This window comes from Aotus nancymaae, unplaced genomic scaffold (assembly GCF_030222135.1).
Source record: "Aotus nancymaae isolate 86718 unplaced genomic scaffold, 86718_ANA_hifiasm-v0.15.2.pri h1tg000059l, whole genome shotgun sequence".
In the NCBI taxonomy this organism is placed as follows: Eukaryota; Metazoa; Chordata; class Mammalia; order Primates; family Aotidae; genus Aotus; species Aotus nancymaae.
The window spans coordinates 72,586,321-72,608,715 of NW_026988473.1; the positions used below are offsets into that span (position 1 = coordinate 72,586,321).

General features: G+C 36.0%; 1 protein-coding gene across 5 annotated transcripts in view; it reads right to left on the reverse strand.

Annotated features, from left to right (window-relative positions):
- Window positions 1-22,395, reverse strand: part of GRM5 (glutamate metabotropic receptor 5) — a 551,045-nt gene that overhangs the window by 527,187 nt on the left and 1,463 nt on the right. For 2 of the 5 annotated variants that reach the window (XM_064365387.1, XM_012444848.3), the window contains exons 1-2: window positions 20,491-20,552; window positions 5,723-6,583 (exon numbers count right to left, since the gene is read on the reverse strand). In XM_064365387.1, coding sequence (XP_064221457.1) covers window positions 5,723-6,383 — 661 coding nt within the window. In that variant the 5' untranslated portion in view covers window positions 6,384-6,583; window positions 20,491-20,552. Of the gene's footprint in view, window positions 1-5,722; window positions 6,584-20,490; window positions 20,553-21,392; window positions 21,476-21,683; window positions 21,807-22,395 lie in introns of those variants that run through there. The other 3 variants (XM_012444849.3, XM_012444851.3, XM_012444850.3) reach the window with 3 other exon arrangements.

Sequence of the window (22,395 nt, forward strand, 5' to 3'; positions counted from 1 at the left end):
AATTCTATCATCAGAAATGAATCTGAATATACAGCAAATACTGCCCAAGTCACATGGGGATATGTCAGTGGATTCTATGTTTTTCTCTGAAAGAGGCAATAATAACTCACTTAGAAATTATTGACTGAATCCATAGGCTGTTGCTTTTGGAAGGGAAGAGGAGGGAGTGCTCCTTTGAACACTCTTTCCAGGATCATCTGTATTTCTTTCACTGTCAGCAATGAAGTTTCTGACAGTGATATATGAATATGAACAACTATTTCTTTACAACTAGAGTTGCCCACTGTGTTTCCCAGATTATGGATTCATGATCCAACTTAGTGAAGAATTCCCCTAAAAGTCTCTGCATCTTCTAAATTCATGTATTTTTAGGTCAATGATAACCAATACAATTATATAATAAATCCATAATTTCAAAGATTTCTGGGGATCTGTTTTCAGAATTTTTGTGAACCAAAGGAAAATCTTTCAGAGTTTCTGCAAATCTTCGATATAACCCAGGAAAAGGAGCACTTCATCTAATTTACAGATCAAGAGCAAAGGGATCATGCTGTTTCTCAAGGCTAACTTTTATTTTTGAGTTTCACTTTGTAACCCAGTCTGGAGTGTAATGGTGCAAACTTGGCTCACTGCAACCTTTGTCTCCCAGGTTCAAGCGATTCTCCTGTCAAGGCTAGTTTTTGGATGAACTACTTCATTTATTGCCCTTTCTACTATTTCAGATAGCTATTAAAACTTTCAGTCAATTGTTTAGGAATATTGTTGCCACTGAGATAAAGGGAGAAGGAATAAAACAATGCAATAGAGAGGTAGAAAAATGGCAAAAAGGACCTTGAGTAACAGTCTCCAACAATGTTGTGGAAACCAAGTTCTGCACAGGAATCTTGAGTTCCAAGACTCAACTCTGCAACTCATTATCTGACAAGCAAGGTAGAGTTGCGTCATCTTTCTATCTCAGTTTCCTTAACTGTAAAATACAGAAGATTAAATGTTGGCCTCAGACCTTCCAGTGTTAAAATTCTTTGAAATGAATAGTAGTTTATGGGTCTTTATTATTACCATGATCATCCCAAAATTTGTTTCAGCTCTCAGCACTATTCCACTCCTGGACAAACAAAATAAATTCCTTTTAAAAATTATTCAGTAGCTTCCACAGTGGCATTTACTATTTTTCCAAGCTAAATTGTTGCCTTGATATAGTGATAATTAGTAGAAATGCTAAGATGGAAAAAGCGTACTCCCACTTTTTAGAAGTCAAACAAGCATATAGTCTATGAATCACACTGAAGGTCCTTCAATCAAAGCTGGATTGTTATCACATCTTTAAGTAAATAATTGATGGGAAGTCATAGCATAACCTGAAATTGCAATCTCTAGGTTAACTTGTAGACAATATTTTTAATGATGTATCTACCAGTACAATTTATTGGTACCTTTTTCTCCCCAGAACATCACTGATACGTGTTTGTTTTTTTTTTTTTTGCTATAACAAATTAACATTCCTATATTGTTAGACAGAAATCATAAATTCAAGAAACAGTGAAAACAAAAAATGGAGTGTAGTATGAACATGATTTCATAGTTAATCAAGGGAGTCATTTTGACACCTCGTTTTTATAAAGAGGAAAAACTAAAAACTTACAAGTACCTGCTATTTATTCACATGCTATATATTCATAAATATCGAGCTAGGTACTATGCTAACACAAATCCCTCTATTCAGCAGATAGTCTTTGAACACCTATTATATGCTGGGCACTCTAATAGGCCCTGTGGATATACTGTAGATTTTCAACTAAAGTCAGGAAAACTAGTGAAGTGTGAAATTCTGTCAATCAGCCAAAAAGTACAATATACATGGATTTTTTTGTAAGAAACGCAATACAATAATTACTTTTCTCGATAACATTGAACTGGATCAAGGTAAAGCATATAATAATAAAATATATGCAAGTGCTTAACTATTTAAAACATTCAGACTTTAAGGAAACTATCACATTTCTGGCCACAGAAGTTTGGGTAAAGCATTTTAAATATTCTTTCTTACCCACAGCATTTATTGTTTTATTTCACATTCAAATTTCAAGAATATTAATGCATGTTATTTATTTCGTTTTGCTTTTGAAGTTTAAGAGGTAGTATCTTATTTGAGAGGAGGGGGGTTGGAGACTAAAGTGAGAGGGATGAATATGTTTATACTGGACTCCATCCTGAAGGCATTTTTTATTGCTCACAATAGTAGTCAGCTAGGTAATGTTGAGGGTTTCAGCTAGGCTTAATTACGTGATTGCAATTAGCTGTGGGTCAGGAAGGCAATTTTGTTGCCTTCAAAAAGACATGTTTGAGGTCAAGTGGTCTAAGATGCACTCATTTGGAAAACCTGGGTGCTCTCATCCTTCACAGGGTGATGATAGGATTCCAACACAAAGTAGGAAGACAGTTCTCACATCAACCAAGTGCTATTGGTCAAAGTAGTCAGATGGTCAGCGCCACATGAAAGTGAAGGGGAATTATCAGGTCAAAAGCAAATGATGTGAATACAAGGGCACCATTAGTGGAAGTCATCCATGCAATCTGCCACACTGCTAAACAGGCAAGCACCATCAATCCTGTGTCATCAAGGGCACATGTACCAAGGTTTGCAAAGGTACTAAGACAAAGGACCCCTTACATTTCCTTAGTGCAGACAGAGTTGTGACTCCCTTAAAAAAATGATTTTTCTTCTGAGTCATTGCATATTCCTTTCCTCTGCTCAGCTGAAGAGCTAGTTTGATCTGCTCTTTAAAAATGCTTTTTTTTTTCTCCATCTTCTGTTTTATACTATGAATCTCTTTGCCTGGAAATTCTAGGCATAATTTCAGTATAATAGAACAAGCCACAGTAAATACCCAGTCACATAACCTACTAAAACCATAAATCACAGGAAATAGCAAGTGTAAGACATTAACACTGAAGCTGAAACCCAGTTTTCCTTGTACACTCCTCTGGAATTCTGCAATAACATACACTTTCTTGAAGGGACATCTTGTGGAACCGGTGACACAATATGGTCAGGTTTAAGCATAAAATACATAGGCAATTAGGATGATAAACGTTTTTTAAAAATAGGACTACATCTTTTCATAGACCTTAATGGTTCATGTGAAAGCATTTGGAAATTTCCACACTCTTCAGGAAAGAGAACATTAACTGAACGAAGGAGAATAATTAGAAGAACACGAGGATAAATTATCAGATACTGGGATTAATTCTCCTAATGCTAGAGAAAATCACCTCAACCCAGCCAGAGAAAAAGACTGAATGATAACTGACACTCATTTCATGGGAGATCCCACCAAGAATTTCTGAAAAACCAAGCTGCAAAAACCAAGCATCACCTTGGAGAGTTTCCATGGTAGCCAACAGAGCTGTATCCTGTTTGACTCTCACTTTTCTGATCCCGGAGGTGAGTTTCACCTTGTGAAAATTCCTACCATGCCGTTCTTATACAGATAAATCATAAGACTTAACACAACATAACCTCATTATCCATGTACTTGCTTGGGATCAATGCAAGATAAACATTTCTTGACACAACCATATGAACAGTAAGCCAAGGAGTATTTCTTCCAGCCTTTGAATGTTCAATTCCAAGGTTTGCTCTCTCCTGAATCCTGGTAGTACAACCTAAATGTTTTGCCTGAATTTGGCAATGCAATTTCTATTGTCTTTTGTTTGCCCACAAATAGAATGTTTTCATGTAATTATTTCAGGAGGTAAATTATATATTTAATATAGAGTTTAAAGTGTATGTATATAAAAAGTATGCATTAAAATATTCCACCTTATCTCTTAACTTAGATTTCCTCTCAGAAGCAGCAACTCTTAATTTTGCTCTTCCCTGAGAATAATTCTATGAATATCTAATCAAATTGTTTGTATAAAAACTCCTTTTAGAAAAAATAAAATGTCATATATACAGAACTGCACCTTGTTTTTTTTCCACCTAAGACGATCTTCGAGATTGTAATCATTACCTAATAGAGTGCCTCATTTATTTCAATAGCTACATGATAATGCATTGTGTGAATGCATCATAACTTATTTTATTAGGTTATTAGATTGCCATTGGGATAAATTCAGGATAAAGCAACAGTTTAAACTAGTAAAAGCCAAGGGTCATGACTAAGAGTTTCCCTTGGAGCACAATCAAATTAGCGTTTGTCACATAGTGACCAAGCCCTGCTCTTCTGAAGCTAGAAGGAAGTCCCTAATAAAATGTATGATTTATTTGAGGCAAATCAAAACATATCCTTATAATTGGCCTTTTCAAACACATTTTTACTTTCTCACCTCATCATATTTTCTTATGCTTTTCACTGAAAGCCATCCCTGCTAATTTTCATCAATTGTCAGTATTATTCTTGTTAAATTTCAATTGTCAAATTCCATTGTTTTCTGTAAGATTCCCACCATGACCCCCATAACCACAGAATAGGAGGTGATTTTTTTCTCCATCCATTTCCTTTAGACTTAGATTTGTAACATTGTGTCATCTTGAATTATGGTTATATATGTATTTGTGCATGCCTCCTCTCCTTTGCCAGATTGCAAACCCACTGAGGTCTGTGATATAGAAAACAAAGGAGTATCCTTCACAGGATTGTCAAAGAGCTTTGCATATATATTTGTGCACAATAATATGTGTTGCATAAATACATTCCTAACCTCTGAAGTGGGGTAAGTAACTTAATTCCACATGGTACTAGACTGAAATATTTGAACTACATTGATATGTTATTGCAGACTTTTAAAATCTCAACAAATATAATAATTCAATAACTTATAAAAAGTATTTTGTATCTTCTTCAGTGTTCTATAGTGTTTAATATACACATTTTGTTTTTTCTAGAAGTGCTGCATAACAAGTGAGTCTCCCCCTTTGGGTCACAACCTCTGTAGGTCAAAACAAAACTTTTCCGAACAGCCTTGGTCAAGAGCCAACAAATCATGTATACAAAGCATTTTTAAAACACCGTAAAAAACAAAGGTTACTTATTATTCACTGTTATAAATCATCAGTCAGTACTTTCTCTCCTCACTATTCTTGGAGCATAAAGAAGCAGTAAATTTCAAAGCAAATGTGTTGAATTATTTAAAATTATACTTCTCGAATACGTCCTATACAAGGATAAAATTAATTTATTCTTATTTCCATTTTGGACTTGACCATACATTCTTCTGAAAACTTGATGTAAAGGTAAACTTTTTGGGAATTCTCTCTAACAACACACCTAGGCAAGAGCGGGCTGCTACCTTCAGTCATAGGTGTATTTGCGTATACCTAGCTTTAACCATTAGAAACAATAGGCATCTAGAACAATCTTGAAATGACAAAAGTGTGAGGCATTCAATAAAGATATAGAGACTTAAAAATCTCTAGTAACGAATATATAAGAAATCACAGCAGAAGTACAATATAGCATTAATATAGCAGAAGTAAATAATGAAATTCATAATTTAAGACAAAATTTGATTTCACCAAATGTTGGCCACATACACCCTTCTATAGCTTAAGTCTATGCCTCTCTAGATATCTGCCATCCAGTCCCTTCCTGTCGTATGGTATACCTGGGACAATTCAAAATATCTAAAATAATTAAGGATAGTTTAGTCTTTCCAAACCTGAAAGTTTAACTGTTGAGTGCATAATATATATTCAATGTATGCAAAGGAAACTTACCTTCTGTGTGCACAGCTGATACATAGGTCCAGTTGTACCTCTTCACTATGTCCACCATGGCCCTTGCCTGCTGAGCATCTGAAGGCACAACCCTCATGAAATACTTGAACAGAGTCTTGTCACTCAGATCCATGCTGGTTGCCGAGTAAGCAATCTGAGGTATGTTGAAAAGCTGGAGCAAGTTCTGGACCTGAATGGCAACAGAACTGGAGCCAGGCCCAATGACCCCTACTATGGGCTTCTTGGAGCGGAAGGAAGAGGAAGAGCCATCCACACAGCGTACCAAGCCCTCTTCCTCTTCTGAAGAAATGAGGGAATCTCTTATGAACTCAATGCTCTGCTCTAGGGCCACAGCCGAATGCCAGCAGGAATCCCTTATCTCACAGCCCAGTGTGATGTTGGGCAAGAGTGTGGGGTCTGAATTGATTCTTTCCAGGGTATGCAGCATGGCCTCCACTCTCTGAATGCCATACTGTTCACGGACCGCCCCACACTTCCTCTCATGAACTTTGTCCACAGTAGGCTGGTGATGAACAGAAAAGAGAGCTCCGATAATGATGTCACCTGGCATGTGAGCGACCACCCTTCTCTCACTGGACTGTGCACTCCCACGGACATCTTCTTTCAAAAGTAAGACTGACAGGATCAACAGAAGGACCATTTTAGGAAAGGAGTTCAAGCTAACAAAGATAGCATGGTGGGGAAAATTCAGGAGAGTTCTGATAGATGTGAACAAGCAATGTCCTATGCTGAGTTGCAAATCAAGAAATTAGCCACCAATTCAGATGTATTCTCTAAAGGACCATTGTGTCACCATGTACCATTTAGTTAGATGATCCATATGATCATAATCTTCAAAACCTGAAAAAAAAAATAACATGGGTCTTTAACAAACATAAGCGTAACTAGTCTGGAGAAGTTCTATGATTCATGTCAGCAGAGAAAGAACGTTTTAATGATGCAGATAACAACAACAAAAAAAAATCCAAAAATTGTTTCTGACTTTATATTGCCTGCTTCCTTCGTGATTTGATGAAGTAGCTGATGTAGCTTCTTGACCCTGCCTTGCTTAGATTAATATTCTTTATTTGTTCACCTGCAATACACAAAACCAAATTTCGTATGTGGCAGGCAGAACCGTACTCTCAGGCAGAGGTCGGAGAGCATCCTAGAAGCAAAACTACGCCATGAACAGAAAACTTCAAGACGTATGCACCCCAGAGGATTAAACAGCATTGATCTCTCGGTAATGGAAGTGTGAATAACTGTTTTTAAATTTTCATCATGCTTTCTCTTCTTTTGAAATATTTAGCATTGATCATGTAATTAATTGTGCAATTACAAAAACAAAATTATCTTTTCAAAAATACTCCACATGTTCTCTCTCCCAAGGCAACGTCAAGCAAGTTGAACAATCTTCCCTGGAATAAATGAGTACTGTGTTGAATTAATGTAGAAGATATAACAAAAACAAATGAGGAAAAGTAGGTGTTTCATGGTAAATGTACTGTAGAAGAGAAAGGAAAAGGTTGGGATATTAGAGAGTAAAATGCCCCCCAAATAGGCACAAGAAACAGTGAAATTAGCACCAACTTTTAGAAAAAAGAATATTCACATTTTAATCCCTGTTCTTCTATTAAGAAGTAGTAGTAAACTGTTTAACCTCTCAGTACCAGAATTTGCTCACCTGAAAAATGGGGATACTATGTGCTAGGCTGTCCCTTATGGGAATCAATATAAGATATCAACTACGTAAATGATTTATAAATTAAATTGGGCTATATATATTTAAAACGACTTTTCTGTTATTAAATTTTCAAGGGCATTCTGTGGCTAGGTGGTGAGAACAGAAAATTCTCTGGCAACCCACTTGGTCCTCCAGAGAGTCTTCAAAGTAATTACAGAGTCTTGTAATAAAATTCACAGTAATCAGTCCTCCAGCCCTGATCCAAAAAAAAGTCCACATCACTAAGGCTCAAAGGGCTAAAAGGATATATGTTTGTAACTATTCTGCCAGGTAAAAGTTTAGGATAGCTAGGAATGTCATCATCTATTTCAATTAAAATTCCTAGGAAGAAGGAAAATTTGTCCCAAGTTTTCTATGTCAAATTCTAGCATAATTTGTAAAAGAGAACTGGCAAATTAGTGATTTGATTACTTAAGGGAATTGTGTAAGAGGTTTATTTTGTTATCAACTCTGCCAGCCAAGGATCTCAAATTATTTTAAAGTGACTAACTTCCTAAGCACTGACTTTCAAAAACAGGTGATGTTTCTTCAGGAATGTATGTAAATGTCACACTTTTACAGGAACACTAATGGTCTGAAAGCTCATCAAATCTACAAAAAGTCAAACCCAGACACAAAATGAATATAACTTGAATCACATTTCTAATCATTCCTATCATCATTTTCACTATCTCTTTGTACTGTTTTCTATGGCAACAGAGAAAGTCTTCCTCTGTACAGCACCAAATACTTAAATTTTAAAAATTTTATCAAATAATCCAATGTTCCAGAATAATGAGACATTTGGAAACATATAGAAAAAACAGTTTTAGCACAAAAGCTGGTGTTGTGGATAAAGGGGAAGAAATAAAAACTAATGTTAGTTTTCTCCTGAATGTTACCAAATTTTCTTTCAATTTCCTTAGACCTAAAATAATTATTCTCATGGTAATGTGAATTCTACTGCAGACAAAAAGAAAAATCTGAAGTTTAAAAAAAGCACAATTTCTTATTAAATCAGAATGCTAGTGAGCAAACAAATAACAAAACAAGACTAATTTTTTATGTAAGAACATCAAAGTGATATGAGAAAACAATCACTTTGATCCCATCAAACTTGTGTAGCTGAAATATCAATCCCATGCATTTTATTCATTTAAGTTGTTTTATGAAAGCCCTACATATGAGATACATTATACATACTAAAACACTAAAATATTGCCTTTTGAAGTTATGCTAAATTTGTTACTTATTTCATTTAACAAAAAAAATCACTATTGAGTGGAAGAGACTAATGTAACAAAGTGTAATAATAGGCATTGATAAGTATCATCATTATCTTTCATTGGGCACCTATCATACCCCATCTATTTATTAACTCATTTAACAAATATTTATGGTATACATACACTATAATTCTGGTCTGGGAAGTGAATATTCAAGAGTGAGCAAAGTATACAAGCTCCCTATACTTGTGGGCCTTACCTGCTGGTATTCTACATGGTAACTTTTAGCTGAAAGCTGATGAATGCAAATAAAAATAAGGATCAAATATTATTTCTATCTTTAGGTCTTTGAAGAATCACTACACTGTCTTCCATGATGGTTGAATTAATTTATATCCCCACTGCAGAAATACCATTAAATCCAGCAATCCTATTACTGGGTATATACCCAAAGAAATATAAATCATTCTGTTATAAAGAAACATGCACACATTTGTTCAATGCAACACTATTTACAATAGCAAAAACATGAAATCAACCTAAATGTCCATCAATGATAGACTGGATAAAGAAAGTATGGTAAATATATACCATGGAATACTATGCAGCCATAAAAAATGAGATCATGTTTCTTTCAGGGACATGGATGGAGCTAGAGGCCATTAACCTTAACGAATTAGCACAGGGACAGAAAACCAAATACTGCATGTTCTCACTTATAATTCAGAGATGAATGATGAGAACACATGGACACTTAGATGGGAACAACATTCACTGGGGCCTATTGGAGGCTGGGAAGAGAGAGAGGATCAGGAAAAATAACTAGTGGATACTTGGCGTCATACCTGGGTGACAAAATAATATGTAAAACACATCCCCATGATACAAGTTTATCTATTAAACAAATGTACACATTTACTCCTAAACTTAAAGGTTAACGAAAGGCAAGAAAAATAAACAGAATAATGAAAAAAAAAAGCCAGTCATAAAAAATGTGTCTAGAACATGAAGAACTTGGGAGGGATGGTGATACAAGATGAAAATGGAAAGACAAATGGTCCAGGCCATGTAGGGTGTTGTAGGCACTTATAAAGAATTTTAATGTTGGCCGGGTACAGTGGCTTATGTCTGTAATCCCAGAACTTTGGGAGGCCACAGCAGGTGGATCACTTGAGGCCAGGAGTTCAAGACCAGAATGACAAACATGGTGAAACTCCATCTCTACTAAAAATAGAAAAATTAGCCAGATGTGGTGGTGCACACCTGTAATCCAGGAGAATCACTTGAATCCAGGAGGCAGAGGTTGCAGTGAGCCAAAATTATACCACTGCACTCCAGCATAGGGTGAGAGAGTGAGACTCTATCTCATGAAAATAAAAAAAAAAAGAATTTTAATGTTAAGCACAACAGGAAGCCATTGAGGAAATTTAAGCAAACGACTGATAAAAATTAATTTTAGAAAGGATTAACTGCCTGCCCATTTTTCTGGATAATCAATTGGAGAAATCTTTTAAGGAAACTGGTAATAATCTAGCAAGAAGTGGTGGTGGATTCTCTATGATTGGTAACAGTGGATATGGAGAGAAGTGGTCACAGTTGGATATATTTTCCAGATAGAATCAACTGTACTTGCTGATGGACTAAATGTGAGTAGCAAAGTAGAGAGAGGAATCAGAGTCTACTCCTAGGCTTCTAGTTTGAGAACCTAGTAAATTTTGACAGCATTAATAGTGATAGGATAGATTAGTACATAAACAGGTGAGGGGCAGAAGAAAATTAATGATTTTCTTTTGAAAATGCTAAATTTCAGATGTCTTTTGGGGTATCCAGGTACAGATCTCAAACAAAAAAGTAGATATGTAAGGTTGGCCTCAGGAGAGAGTTTCGGTTTAGAGATGTAAATTGGGGGTCATCAATATATAAAATATTTAGAATGCATGAAATCGCCTGGAGAGGAAGTATAAATATCACAAAGGTAGAGCTACAAAGTAAACTCTCCTGAGGAGCCAGTTTTGGGAAAAGCCAACTACGAAAAGGATGCACCCCAAAAAGTAAGATAAAATAAGAGCATGTGGTGTCATAGAAGCCAAAAGATAATGTTTTAGGCACTTTATTTTCAAAGACATATACAAGGCTTATATATTTCAGAGAAAAATGCATCTGATTCGCATGGAAGATATTATATTCCATGTGCACTCTATACCTTGAGGATTTCTGACACAATGGCTATGTCTCTCACTGAGTCTGTGTCAGTGGCATATGTATATCAATAATCCTTATAACAGCCCTAAAATGTAGGTACAGGTTGAGCAACCCCTGCATAAAATGGTTAGGACCAGAATTCAGATTTCAGAATCTTTCAGATTTTGGAATAGTCACATTATATTTATTTATTGCTTAAGCGTTCCAAATCCTAAAATCTGAAATTTGAAATGTTCCAATAAGAATTTCTTTTGAGTGTCATGTGAGTATTCAAAAATGCTGTAATTTTGGAGCATTTCAGACTCTGAGTTTTTGAATTTGGGATGTTTGAATTATATTACTTTTATTTTACAAATGACTATGGGTTTTGATACGTTAAAAACTAGCCAATCAATCACTTTTGTCTATGCCTGTTGACTTTCTAACACATTGTTTTAACTATTCCTTGCTGCCTCACAGCCTCTTCCTACCAAATTAAAGAAAAGATATTACCAGTGTCTATGTAAATGAGAAGGGCCACCCAGATGCAATTCGAACATCCTGGAGATATAGAATCTTGCAGGAGTCACCTTTCAAACTACATGGTAAAGAGCATCCCAGGGAAAAAGGTGATTCAGCACATACAAACACAGAAGGGACAAGTGTGTAGGTTATCTGGTACAGGAGTATTTACATTGCCCTGATATCCACCCACAAATTATGGTCCATCAGATTATGAAGCATTACGGCTTTAGAACTTGATGAGGCAGATATTAGTTATGAATTTAGATACTTGGAAAATACTTTAAAAAATTATGACATAGAAATGTGACCGAACTGTGCTATAACTCAGCTTATTATAAGACTAAATAGAAAGTCATTTTACGTGCATTCAAAATACAAGAAATTCAGAGTAAAAATTCCAAATAGACCTGAAAGGGATACATCAAATCTATTAGCATCACTCGTGTGTTTCCTATAAATGTTTATTGAGTAACTATTCTGTACCAACACTCTATTATGCACCAATGATCCAGTTATGGACAAAATAGGCATAAATTCACACAATTATGGAGCCTGTACTCTAAGGGGGGTTGCCAGACAATAAAGAAAATAAATATGTAAAAGATTGTGCGCTACGCGGTAGTGTTTAGAAGCAAAAAAAAATGTGGAGATGTGGGAAATTTTGAGTAATGTGGCCAAAGAAGCATAAACTGAAAAAAGTAACATTTGAGTAAATAGCTAAAAGAATTAAAGAAATGAATCACACAGATCTCTAGAAAAACAACATTCCAGGTAAAGGATAAAGCAAATACAAAGCCCCTAAGACAGATTTATGTTTAGCGTGCTGAGGAATAGCAAACAGGCCCCTGTGTCTGTGGAAAAGTGAAAATGCAGAGAAAGGAAGGCACGGAGAACGAGAGATAATATGGCGATGTTGAGCCTGTTTGGACTTTAAAAGACTTTGGCTTTAACATTGCATGAGAACGTTTTTCTGGGAGGATTCCAACAGAGGAGGAACACATTCTACATAACATTTTAACAAGAATAAGGGCTCAAAGGCAGAAAACGAGGAGCAATTAGGAAATTCGCACTAACTTAGGTGAGAGAGATGACAGCGGTTGGATTGGAGATATGGTAAGTTCAAGTGGTGAGAACTGCTGGGATTATGAATATATTTTGAAGGTAGAGTGAACAGACTGGCTATCAGAGCTGACTAGGGATGTGGGAGAAAGAGGAAAATCAATGAGGATGCCAAGATTTTCAGCCTGAGCACAGAAAAAGGATGGAGTCGCATTGGCTGTGGTGGAGAACGCTGTGGCGAGGATGTGAATAGAAACAACTTAAGTTCAGTTTTCATGTATCAAATTGCAGACACTAGAAACTCAAGAAGAGATCCTTGAATAAGCAGGTGTGTGTAAGGGCTGAATTCTGAAGACAGGTCTGAATAGATAAAGTGTTGAAGGTGTGAGTATATAGAAGTCCGTTTTGTAAACCATGAAACTGGATTAAATCACCTAGGAAGTAGAAAGAGAAAAGAAACTAGTGCCAGAGATTGTGCCCCAGGGAATTCCAAGGTTCCATAATAAGGAAAAGGCAGCAAAGGAGACTGAACTGTTTTTTGAACAGAAACTTCCTTTTGTGAAGTGAGGGGAGAGAGGCAGTAAAATGTGAAGTATTCATGTTATATTATGCAGAAATAAAGGGAAAGTATGCTTTTTCTCAAGAAATATGAGTGGGCCTATATGCACACATGAAGACTGCAAACATATACATTGGCATTAATAGAGTGTTCTCTGGGTAGTAAAAATATAGTACTTTTATTTTTTGTCTTCATCTGTGTTTTCTAAATGTATAAAGTAATACAATATATTTCATATTCATTATTATTTTTTAACCTTGGAACTGAGGGATCTGCTTTCTAAATTTCTGCAGCTTTCTCCCTTTTGAACTTACCTCCCTCCATACATTCCTCCTTGGGAGCCTACTAGTCAAGTTATGTTAGGCTCTTATCCAAGTATACACGGTGTCATTCCAATGGCTTTGTGCATGCTGGTTCTGATCCCTAATAAGCAGTTGTTCCAACGGCCTTCATGGTAGAATTGTTAAGAGCATGGGCTTGGAGTCCAATAGACCTGAGTTTGCATCCTGGCACTCCCATTTATTGGCGGTGTGTACTTAGGCATTTAGCTTTTCTGAGCCTCATGCCTTTATTGGCAATTGGAGTGACAGTAGTACCTGCCTCAAAGAGATTTAGTGAATATCAAATGAGCTAATATTTAAAACTAGTCCCTTCCTAAATTATTCCCATTTCCTTCACCTGGCAATGTTTGCTCTATCCACCAAGCTCACCTGGCAAATTTTATTTATACTTTCTTACAGTATTCATTACCAAGCTAATATTGTAGCACATTTAGGGAAAATAGTATCATGAAATGAGAGAGGGCCCTGGAAATGATTCCATTTAACTGAAACCCATGAAAAGTAAATGATTCAAAGCAGACCAGAATCTTCAGTTCAACAAAATGTCACTCAAAACACAACTGTAATCACAGTTTACAACTTGGTATCAGCTCTTATATATAATTTTCTAAGCTCATAGTCTTTTATATAGTTTTATTTAAATAAAATTTTAATATAAAATCTCATATTTTTATTTTCTCTGTATAATATAAATATCTTTCTTATCAGCTCATTTGGATGATGGGGGCAATTATAACAACAATTAAAATACACAGAGCGTTGTTCACTTTGCTAAATGTCTCACATGAAATGACATGTAATTGTATTAAATAAATACAAACTGTAAAATAAGCAATTTATGCACATTTCACAGAGGATGGAACTGAAGCTCAGGGAGATACAGAGGCTTGGCCAACATTCCCAAGCAAGTGAGTATCAGAGCCAAGAGTCTCATTTAGAGCATTTATTTCTTTTTATCAGTTGCATAGTATTCAATTAAATGTGTGCACCAATATTTAATAATTCCTTGTCAGATATTATTGTTATTTATAGATTTGTGTTAGTATCACGAACAATGTTGCATTTTGCTTTTGAAAGTATCTTCGTGGCACAATTATCTAAAAATGATATTTCTGGCATAACATAGTTTACAACTGATGAATGCAGAGTTTAAAAGATGATATCAACTTCACTCCAAGATCTATCTCATTAACATCATAAATTCTGAGAACTATCCAATATTCTTTCTGTGAGCAAGCAATACTCTCTCTTGCTTCTAGGTAAGTGCCTGGGTAAGGCCATTTCTCCTTGTGGTAAGATTTCTCCCGTGTAATCTCACCACAAGATTCATTCATTATTTTAACAAGTGTCTAACAGAAGAAAAGACAAGGAAAAATACCACAATACTTTATTTTCAGTGTAAAGAGCCTTTTCTTCATTCTTGATCTCACATCTACCAAAAAGCTATACTTCTAGAAATGTCTAATAACTCACCCTTTCATATATTAAAAACCAAAGTCTCAAAGAAAATACATTCTTTTCTTTAGGTTATAGCTTTTAGATGGTGGGATAATAGGTCAGTAGAAATAAAGGGGGAGGTTTATGCTATAGATAATGGGGAGGCATTAACACATGCAATGGTAAAAAGGCTTTTAAAATGTTATAGATCTACAATCTAATAATACAGTGACTTTTAATTCACTAAAAAGTGGTTAAATGTATTAGTAGTTTCATTACATAGTATATTAGTTCAAGTACCTATTTTCAGAAGTATGCTTTATTCAACGTTATATTTCTGGGTCCTTAGCATAGTAAATTAATTACTACCACATTATAGAAAACAATAGACACACTTTAATATGTATAAAAGTATTTTCATCAGGTAAACACATAGTCTCATATTCTATCCTAAATGAATATGAGAAAGAGATATTGATGGATAAACTTTGCCATAAATTACAACCTACACTATAATCAGATTCACAACTCAAACTGTCTTTTATTTTCAACAATCTTCTAAAATACTGACCATCTTTCTGGCACAGATGTCTCTTATATAACTTAATCTCCACACAAGCAAATCACACAGCTCAGGACATCAATGCTAAAATGACTTCTTCTGCCTGATCAGTGGCCTCTTCATCAACAGTCAGGGGTGTCAATACTGAATATGCCATCAATGCACTTGACATATTTTTCTGAAAACAAGTTCATATCATAGATAAGAGACACTCTGAGGTGCGATGATACAGAGAACCCTGTAGTCTGAGGAAAGCCCCATTGTCATTGCTATCGCAATCACACATTTGTGACCTTGTAAGCAAGAAAATGCAGCATCCTTACTATTAGCCCCACAAAGAATAGGCCGTATTTTAACTGAAACCCCCTCAATGAAAAAGGGCCATAAAACACTATTGTACAAAGATGAAATCTGCAATTTTCTGCATTAATTAAAAAGTTCTGGCAGTAGAATAAAGCTCACTAAATCATTGTAAATCATTTAAACAAGTGGTTTAGTAGTCTACGAAGACCTGCAACAGCTTTCTGCAGCAAAACAATAAAAACGATACAATCCACTGTTAACTAGTCTCAATTTAATTATCAAGCAAGTATTTTAGAGTTTTATCCATCCTGTAGGCTTCAGCTGATTTCTTGTTATTTACAGTATACCTCTGAAGACTGTAAAGCATTATTGTATATATTATATTACCTAATATCAAATGCTTGAGACTGTGGTTTTGCATTTCTGTAAGTTGATCTCCACTTACTTATTAAAAGCTAATATTTATCAAGTGACTTCTTTCTGTTAAATAATGTATAACAATTATTTAATGTAAGCCTCACAATAACCCTGTAGGGTAGGTATGATTATTACTTATGTAACTACCTCTAGAAATCAAAGTTTAGAGGCCAAGAATCTTATCCAAAGGATCAAACCTATAATAAATGACAGAATCAGGACATGATTCCAACTCTTTTTGGTTCCAAAGACCATACTTATAAACAAATTATACGGTCTCCCCCAAAAAGCAAATGAAAGGATTATTTAAACCTTGCGTATTGATTGCAAAGCATTTTGGAGATTCTGCTTTCCATTAAATTCTTATGTAATGCCCATAAATTCATCAGAAAGCATACATACAAACAAATCAAGTAAATATAGAAAATCTGTTTCCCAGCATCATTTAGATAAGGGTTGCTCAATCCAAACACTACTGACATTTTGGACTGGATAGTCTTTTGTTGTGGGTGGATGTTGTCCTGTGTACTGTTGGTTGTTTAGCAGCATCCCTGATTTCTGTTCACTAAATGACAATGCCATCCCCTCTCAGCTCTGATAAACAAATATGCACTCAGATGTTAGCAAACGTCTCCAGTAAGTCAAAGTCACTTCCAGCTGAAAAACACTAATTTACATGAAAGTTGTCCTGGCAAGGATGACATAATCATGAAAGAAGAACATAACCAAGAACCTGGATAAATCAGCCTTACAAAGCCTCTACTTGAAACGCCCAAATAATGCTAAAAGGAAACGGTTGAAATAGGCTTGCTTTACTCAGTGTTCACACTGTTATTTGTCGGTATTATCTTGTTTTAAAGGTAGAAATTTCAATTTGAGAAAGACAAATTTAAAATGAAAGTCAAGGTTGATATTGACTTACATTAAATATGCATAGTTCTAAGTATCACAAATTACAACAAATGAATTTGAGGAGAGTATCCTACAATATACTTCTCAAATTCAAAGGCTGCTTTTGATATGAAATGCAAAGTTTATTATAACTTTAACAAGACTACAACAATAACAATAACTTTGTGCAGTAATTTACACATTGATTTTTCAAATTTGTGTTTTTAAACAAATGATATAATAGTGTATTATTTACTTCTATATCTTTGAAAAATTCTACATTACTATGTATTAAAACGAATTGACTTTTGAAAATATAGTTTTCATGATTCTTCCATAAAATGTAATAAATGTAAGAAGATTGCATTATTAAATTGCTCACTAGTATCACTGTAATTTTAAGTTTTCATTTTCCTCAGAGCACTTATACTCAAAATTTTAAAGCCCATGGCTTAAACAAGAATTATTGTGAACAACTAATCATTAAGGAATTGTTCTTAGATCTGATATATTTGCAAGACCAATAGAATTATATATACACAAAATATGTTTTTTGCATCTAAGTCTTTCCTTTACATTTCTTCTTCAGTCTGACTGTAGAAGAAGATATTTGAGGCAGCAATTATGTATTGATTTCTGATTATCTTCAAGCATTCACATTTATTTTTAAATATTCTTGAATATATGAGAAAAATAAATTTTGCACACTCCCTTGTAGAGGAAGAAATTACTGCTGACTCAAAATTAGTAGAATTCAAAAAAAAAAATTGAGATATGTGTCTAAGTTTTACATCATCATCAAAAGAGATGATCCTATATTTAAATATCTGCTTTGTCATCTTTGTTTGTACTGTGGGACATTGGACAACTTCTTTAATCTATTTTAGCCTCATGTTTTATTATTAAATTCATAAAATAAAAATAAAAGGCAATCCATAGGCTGTTTAACATTAAATGTAATAACACAGGAAATGCAGAAAACTCAACATCCAAAGGCCTGATAGGACTGATAGTTTATACACTGTTCTCTATGAGTCAGATAATTTTATTTTTAAAATTTTATTTTTTCCTTTATTTCTTCTTTAATAAAAAAAAAATAGGATACATGTGTGGAATGTGCAGGTTTGTTACATACATCTATATGTACCATGGTGCTTTTCCGCACCTATTGGTTTTCTTTTTTTTATTTGTTATTTGTGCAATTAATTCATCATACTCAATGCCATGTACTGCTATAACCCATCCCCCATTTTGAAAATAAGGAAATTGAGGTACATACATTCAAGTAACTTGCCTAAGGTCACACAAGTAGTAAGCCACAAAGCTGAGATTCAAACTCAGGCAATTTGGAGCCATGGCCTGTAGTTGCAATTATACCACAACTCACTGGAAACCACAATCAAATAATCCCATGATGTTTAGTGTTTAGTCACACCATAAAGCAGCTCGTACAAAGAAAACAGGGTAAGTTTTAGTGCCAAACAAATTAAATCTCTCTATCTTTTGCATATGTACATATATATATGTAATATATATATACACATATTTATATTAGTTATCTTTTACATATGTAGTAAAAAAATATATATGAAATGTTTCCTTATTTTCAAAATGGGGGATGGGTTATAGCAGTACATGTCATGGAGTGAGTATAATGAATTGCACAAATAAAAATGAAGTGTATGACCCACAGTGAACACTGCATAACTATGCACTCTTCTTTGACAGTAAAAGAAAAAACTTACTTTTTACAACAGAAAAGGAAAAACAAATAATGCCTTGTATTGTTGATATGATAATTAAATAAAATAACATGCATACTGCTTAGCATGATACCTGATGTGCTTCATAAATACTAGTTATGAGAGCAGGGATGAGTGTGAACCAAGACTTTCACCTCGTGGTCCTTCTGACAAAAGTCATATATAGTTCAAATATAATTAGGACTGGTAAAATATAGATTTTCATCTCCTTTCTATGAATTTAAAGGACATGGAAGCAAGTCTATGCCTTAATGTTTTTCAGAAACACATTTTAAATAACTAAGATAAAGGAATACCAAGATATTATCTGATTTACAAATAATTGAAAATTAAAAAATCAAAATTAAAGTTTCTTTTCTGGGGTTACATAAATATATCATAAACTAAAAATATTTTTTTGATGATCCTGTCTTCTTACATTCTCATAAGTTTCACTCACTGACTAAAATGACAAGTAAATGATGCTTCAAGACTAGAATTAATATTTCTCTGAATATGAAAAATAGCACATATTTCTAAACTACAGAACCTTCCTGCTTTGTCATAATACATCTTTAGTAAATCCAACCTTTAAATAAGCCATATCAACTTTACCATATATCATATATACATCAACATATGTCAAAAGGTAGTATCTAATATTTTATAAAGTTAGATCATACATGATCTACCTATCTAAACTGAGATATACATAAAAATGCTTCATATGTACATATGTAATACAGTAAGAATATATAAGATAGAATATTTAGATATGTCTGTCTTTATTCCATGAGATAGAAAACCTTGGATAAAATTGGTATAAAAATAAGTAAAATATTTTTTATGATTAAATTCATTTCACAATTTCTACCTGTAGTATCACTTACCTTTTACTGGCACTTAATTTTGTTTCTCTAACTAAAATGATCATTCTGTAGAATACAATATAGTAAGACTCCTATAAAATATTAAATGAGTTTTAGAAAGAAATAAGAAAAATAGAATTATTAAAATGCTTGTCACAAAAGTAAGCATCTTTAATGAAAAAAGTTATTTTATCAGGAAAAAAACAATGTCAATAATCAGAGCCAAAACTAAAAATGGCATATAATTAATAAAGTATTCCTAAAGTCTGGATAGTTTGTGCCAGTTGTGAGTGAATTTTTCAATTTTCCCCTGGGTATTTGCCATCATGTCCATCATGTATACTATAAAGTGATAATCAAGGCCTGTGTCTATCTATGGAAATAAAGTGAAAAACTTGAATTATTCAAATACCACCCCCCTCTCCCAAATAATCTCAACATATCCTTTCATAAGTGAACATTGAAGAGTTTGGGCTTTTTGTGAGCATACAGCCCACAGCCAAAACATTGCCGTGTGATAGCACAAACCTCTAGGGGGTGCAATTAAAATATCTGGATTGTATATTTTATCATGTGGAGTGTAAATGACTAGGGAAAGCTTTTTCTCTTAAAAGAAGCTGTTATTTAGGAAGTGTTTCTCCTAAGAAACCTTGAAAGATCTGTCCAGAGTGCTGACGAGGTTTCAGCGGGAGAAGGCTGGAAATTTGATGGGATGCACACTATTCACCCAATGAGTTCAGAAAGCAGTATTTTCAAGTTCCAAACCAATTGCGTTTTTAAATGAAAGTAAACATGCAAAAAGGACAGAAATAGACACAACTGATTCTTAAATGTGTGATTACATTGAGGTAATTGAGAAATTAAAGGAGAAAACTCCCTGCTCTCCATAAAGAAAACAGCAAGAAGCACACCTAGCAAGAGGTAGCATACCTGAACACTCCATAGCTGACAGAAGAATGTCATGCAACTAGGGCTTCCACAGAAAACCCCGGCTTATGCCCCACTGGAGGAAGGGCTGCACGTAGTCCCAGTCAATGCACCTTTGGCTGCTTCAAACGGCCAGTGGCATTAGCGACACAAATTAGCTCTAGCTTTGTCTTGAGAAACTCGGAACAATAAAATACCATGTAGGGAATGGAGAAGAAGGTGGAAAGGAGGAGTTGCCTTTTCACTGGTCTGCATCAATTTCTTATTGAAAAGTAAAGTACTGGAGAACCTCTCTGCCTGGCTACTCGATGTTACAGTCCAGCTAAGGCAGCGTCAAGATTAGGTCTAAATCAGCACAGGCGCTTGTCATCCTCTCCTAAATTTCCCTTCCACACAGCAACTGCTCTGAAGGGAAATCAGGGCAGCTGTAAATTCGAGCACAGGTGAAAGAGCCCTCCAGGCGGACCCGTCGCTTCCCTCGAGAGGTCCTAACGCAGGTTAGGCTCACGGCCACCGGCCAGCCTTCGCACTCATGGGCCTGCCCTGGGTTTTCTTCCCTAAGTCGCTGCAGCCTGGGCTCCCTCCTTGGCATGCCGCTCACGCTGCCGCCTTGGGGTAACTAGCAGGCTTTGTGTCCGAGGGGAAAGATAAATCCATGGGAGAGGAAAGAGCGGGAGGGCTCCGGCTGGTGTTCAAAGAGAGGCAACAGAGCCTGAGTGAAAGAGATGTGCTTTCAGCACCACCCGCTGTCCCCCCTCTTCCTGTAGCAGGCGCCACGCGCGGCCGCTAACCGGTCTATTGAAAAGCAATTCTCCGTCCTCTTTCCCTCTCCACCTTTGCTTCTCACAATTCCGAGCCCTCGGGTGGTTTGCAGGAGAACACTCTGCATTCGAAACCACGCGCACCTGGTCTTAGAGAGCGGGAACTCGGATCCAAAGGCATGCAGAATCAATCCCCTTTTCAACCCTTGCAGTTCTTCCCTGCTTCACCCCATTGCTCGCGTCTTTTCCCCCAACAGGTTTAATGAAGACTGTTTGCAAATGGAGTAGACTTGCATCTTGTCGGCTTTGGCCACCCCCGCTCCACCCGCGTCCTCCTCCCCCAAACCAAACTATGAGCTACTCAGCAAGCTAATAGATCCTCAATCCTTCTCTGGCCAGGGGACACCTGGGCACACAGACACTTAGCAAGCTTACCCCCCTGTTGGCTGCGCAGCGAGCAGTGAGACTCGGTCTAGCTAGCCCCCCGAAAAGTTGGGCCACGGGGATCAGCGGGGCAGAGCCGGCCTCTCCAGTCCCCGGCTTCCCCCCCAAGATGATCTCAAGCTCATCCCCTCCACTCAGCGTGCGCAGAACAGCCGAGCTGAGGGCGGCGTGTGCAGCAATCTCCCCGCTACTGAGAAAGGGGGGAAGGGGGGAAGGGGAGAGAGCGGGGGAGGGAGGGGTGGTAGTTTGTATTTATAGAGAACAGAGTTCTTTGCGCAACTTTTTGGTGCCACCAAGTGGCACAGTGAGCTCCTTTAGGAACACAGACTCCTGGGTGAATCTGCATGGGTAGACCAGCTCTGCAAACAGATGCTCACATGGCAAGGGAGCTGGAGGCACTCCCAGGACTTAGTTTTCACATGTTTACCATCATATCTCAGCACCTGTGATGCAAATTCCTAAATTCTAAGAATAATTCTGTACTGAGAAAGGGTACCTGTGCCTTCCTCAGACAGGTGGAAGAAGTGTCAAGGACATGGTAGGTCCCAGTTGTCTCCTAGGAGTATAGGCATCCTTGTCTCAGGAGGAATATCCATTACCTTCTTCTTCCTAACCCCTCTGCCCAGATTACACTGCATTCATGTTTTACTCTAAAACCTTCTTGCCACCCTGACTGCCTAATCTTTAAACTGAATTGGCACTT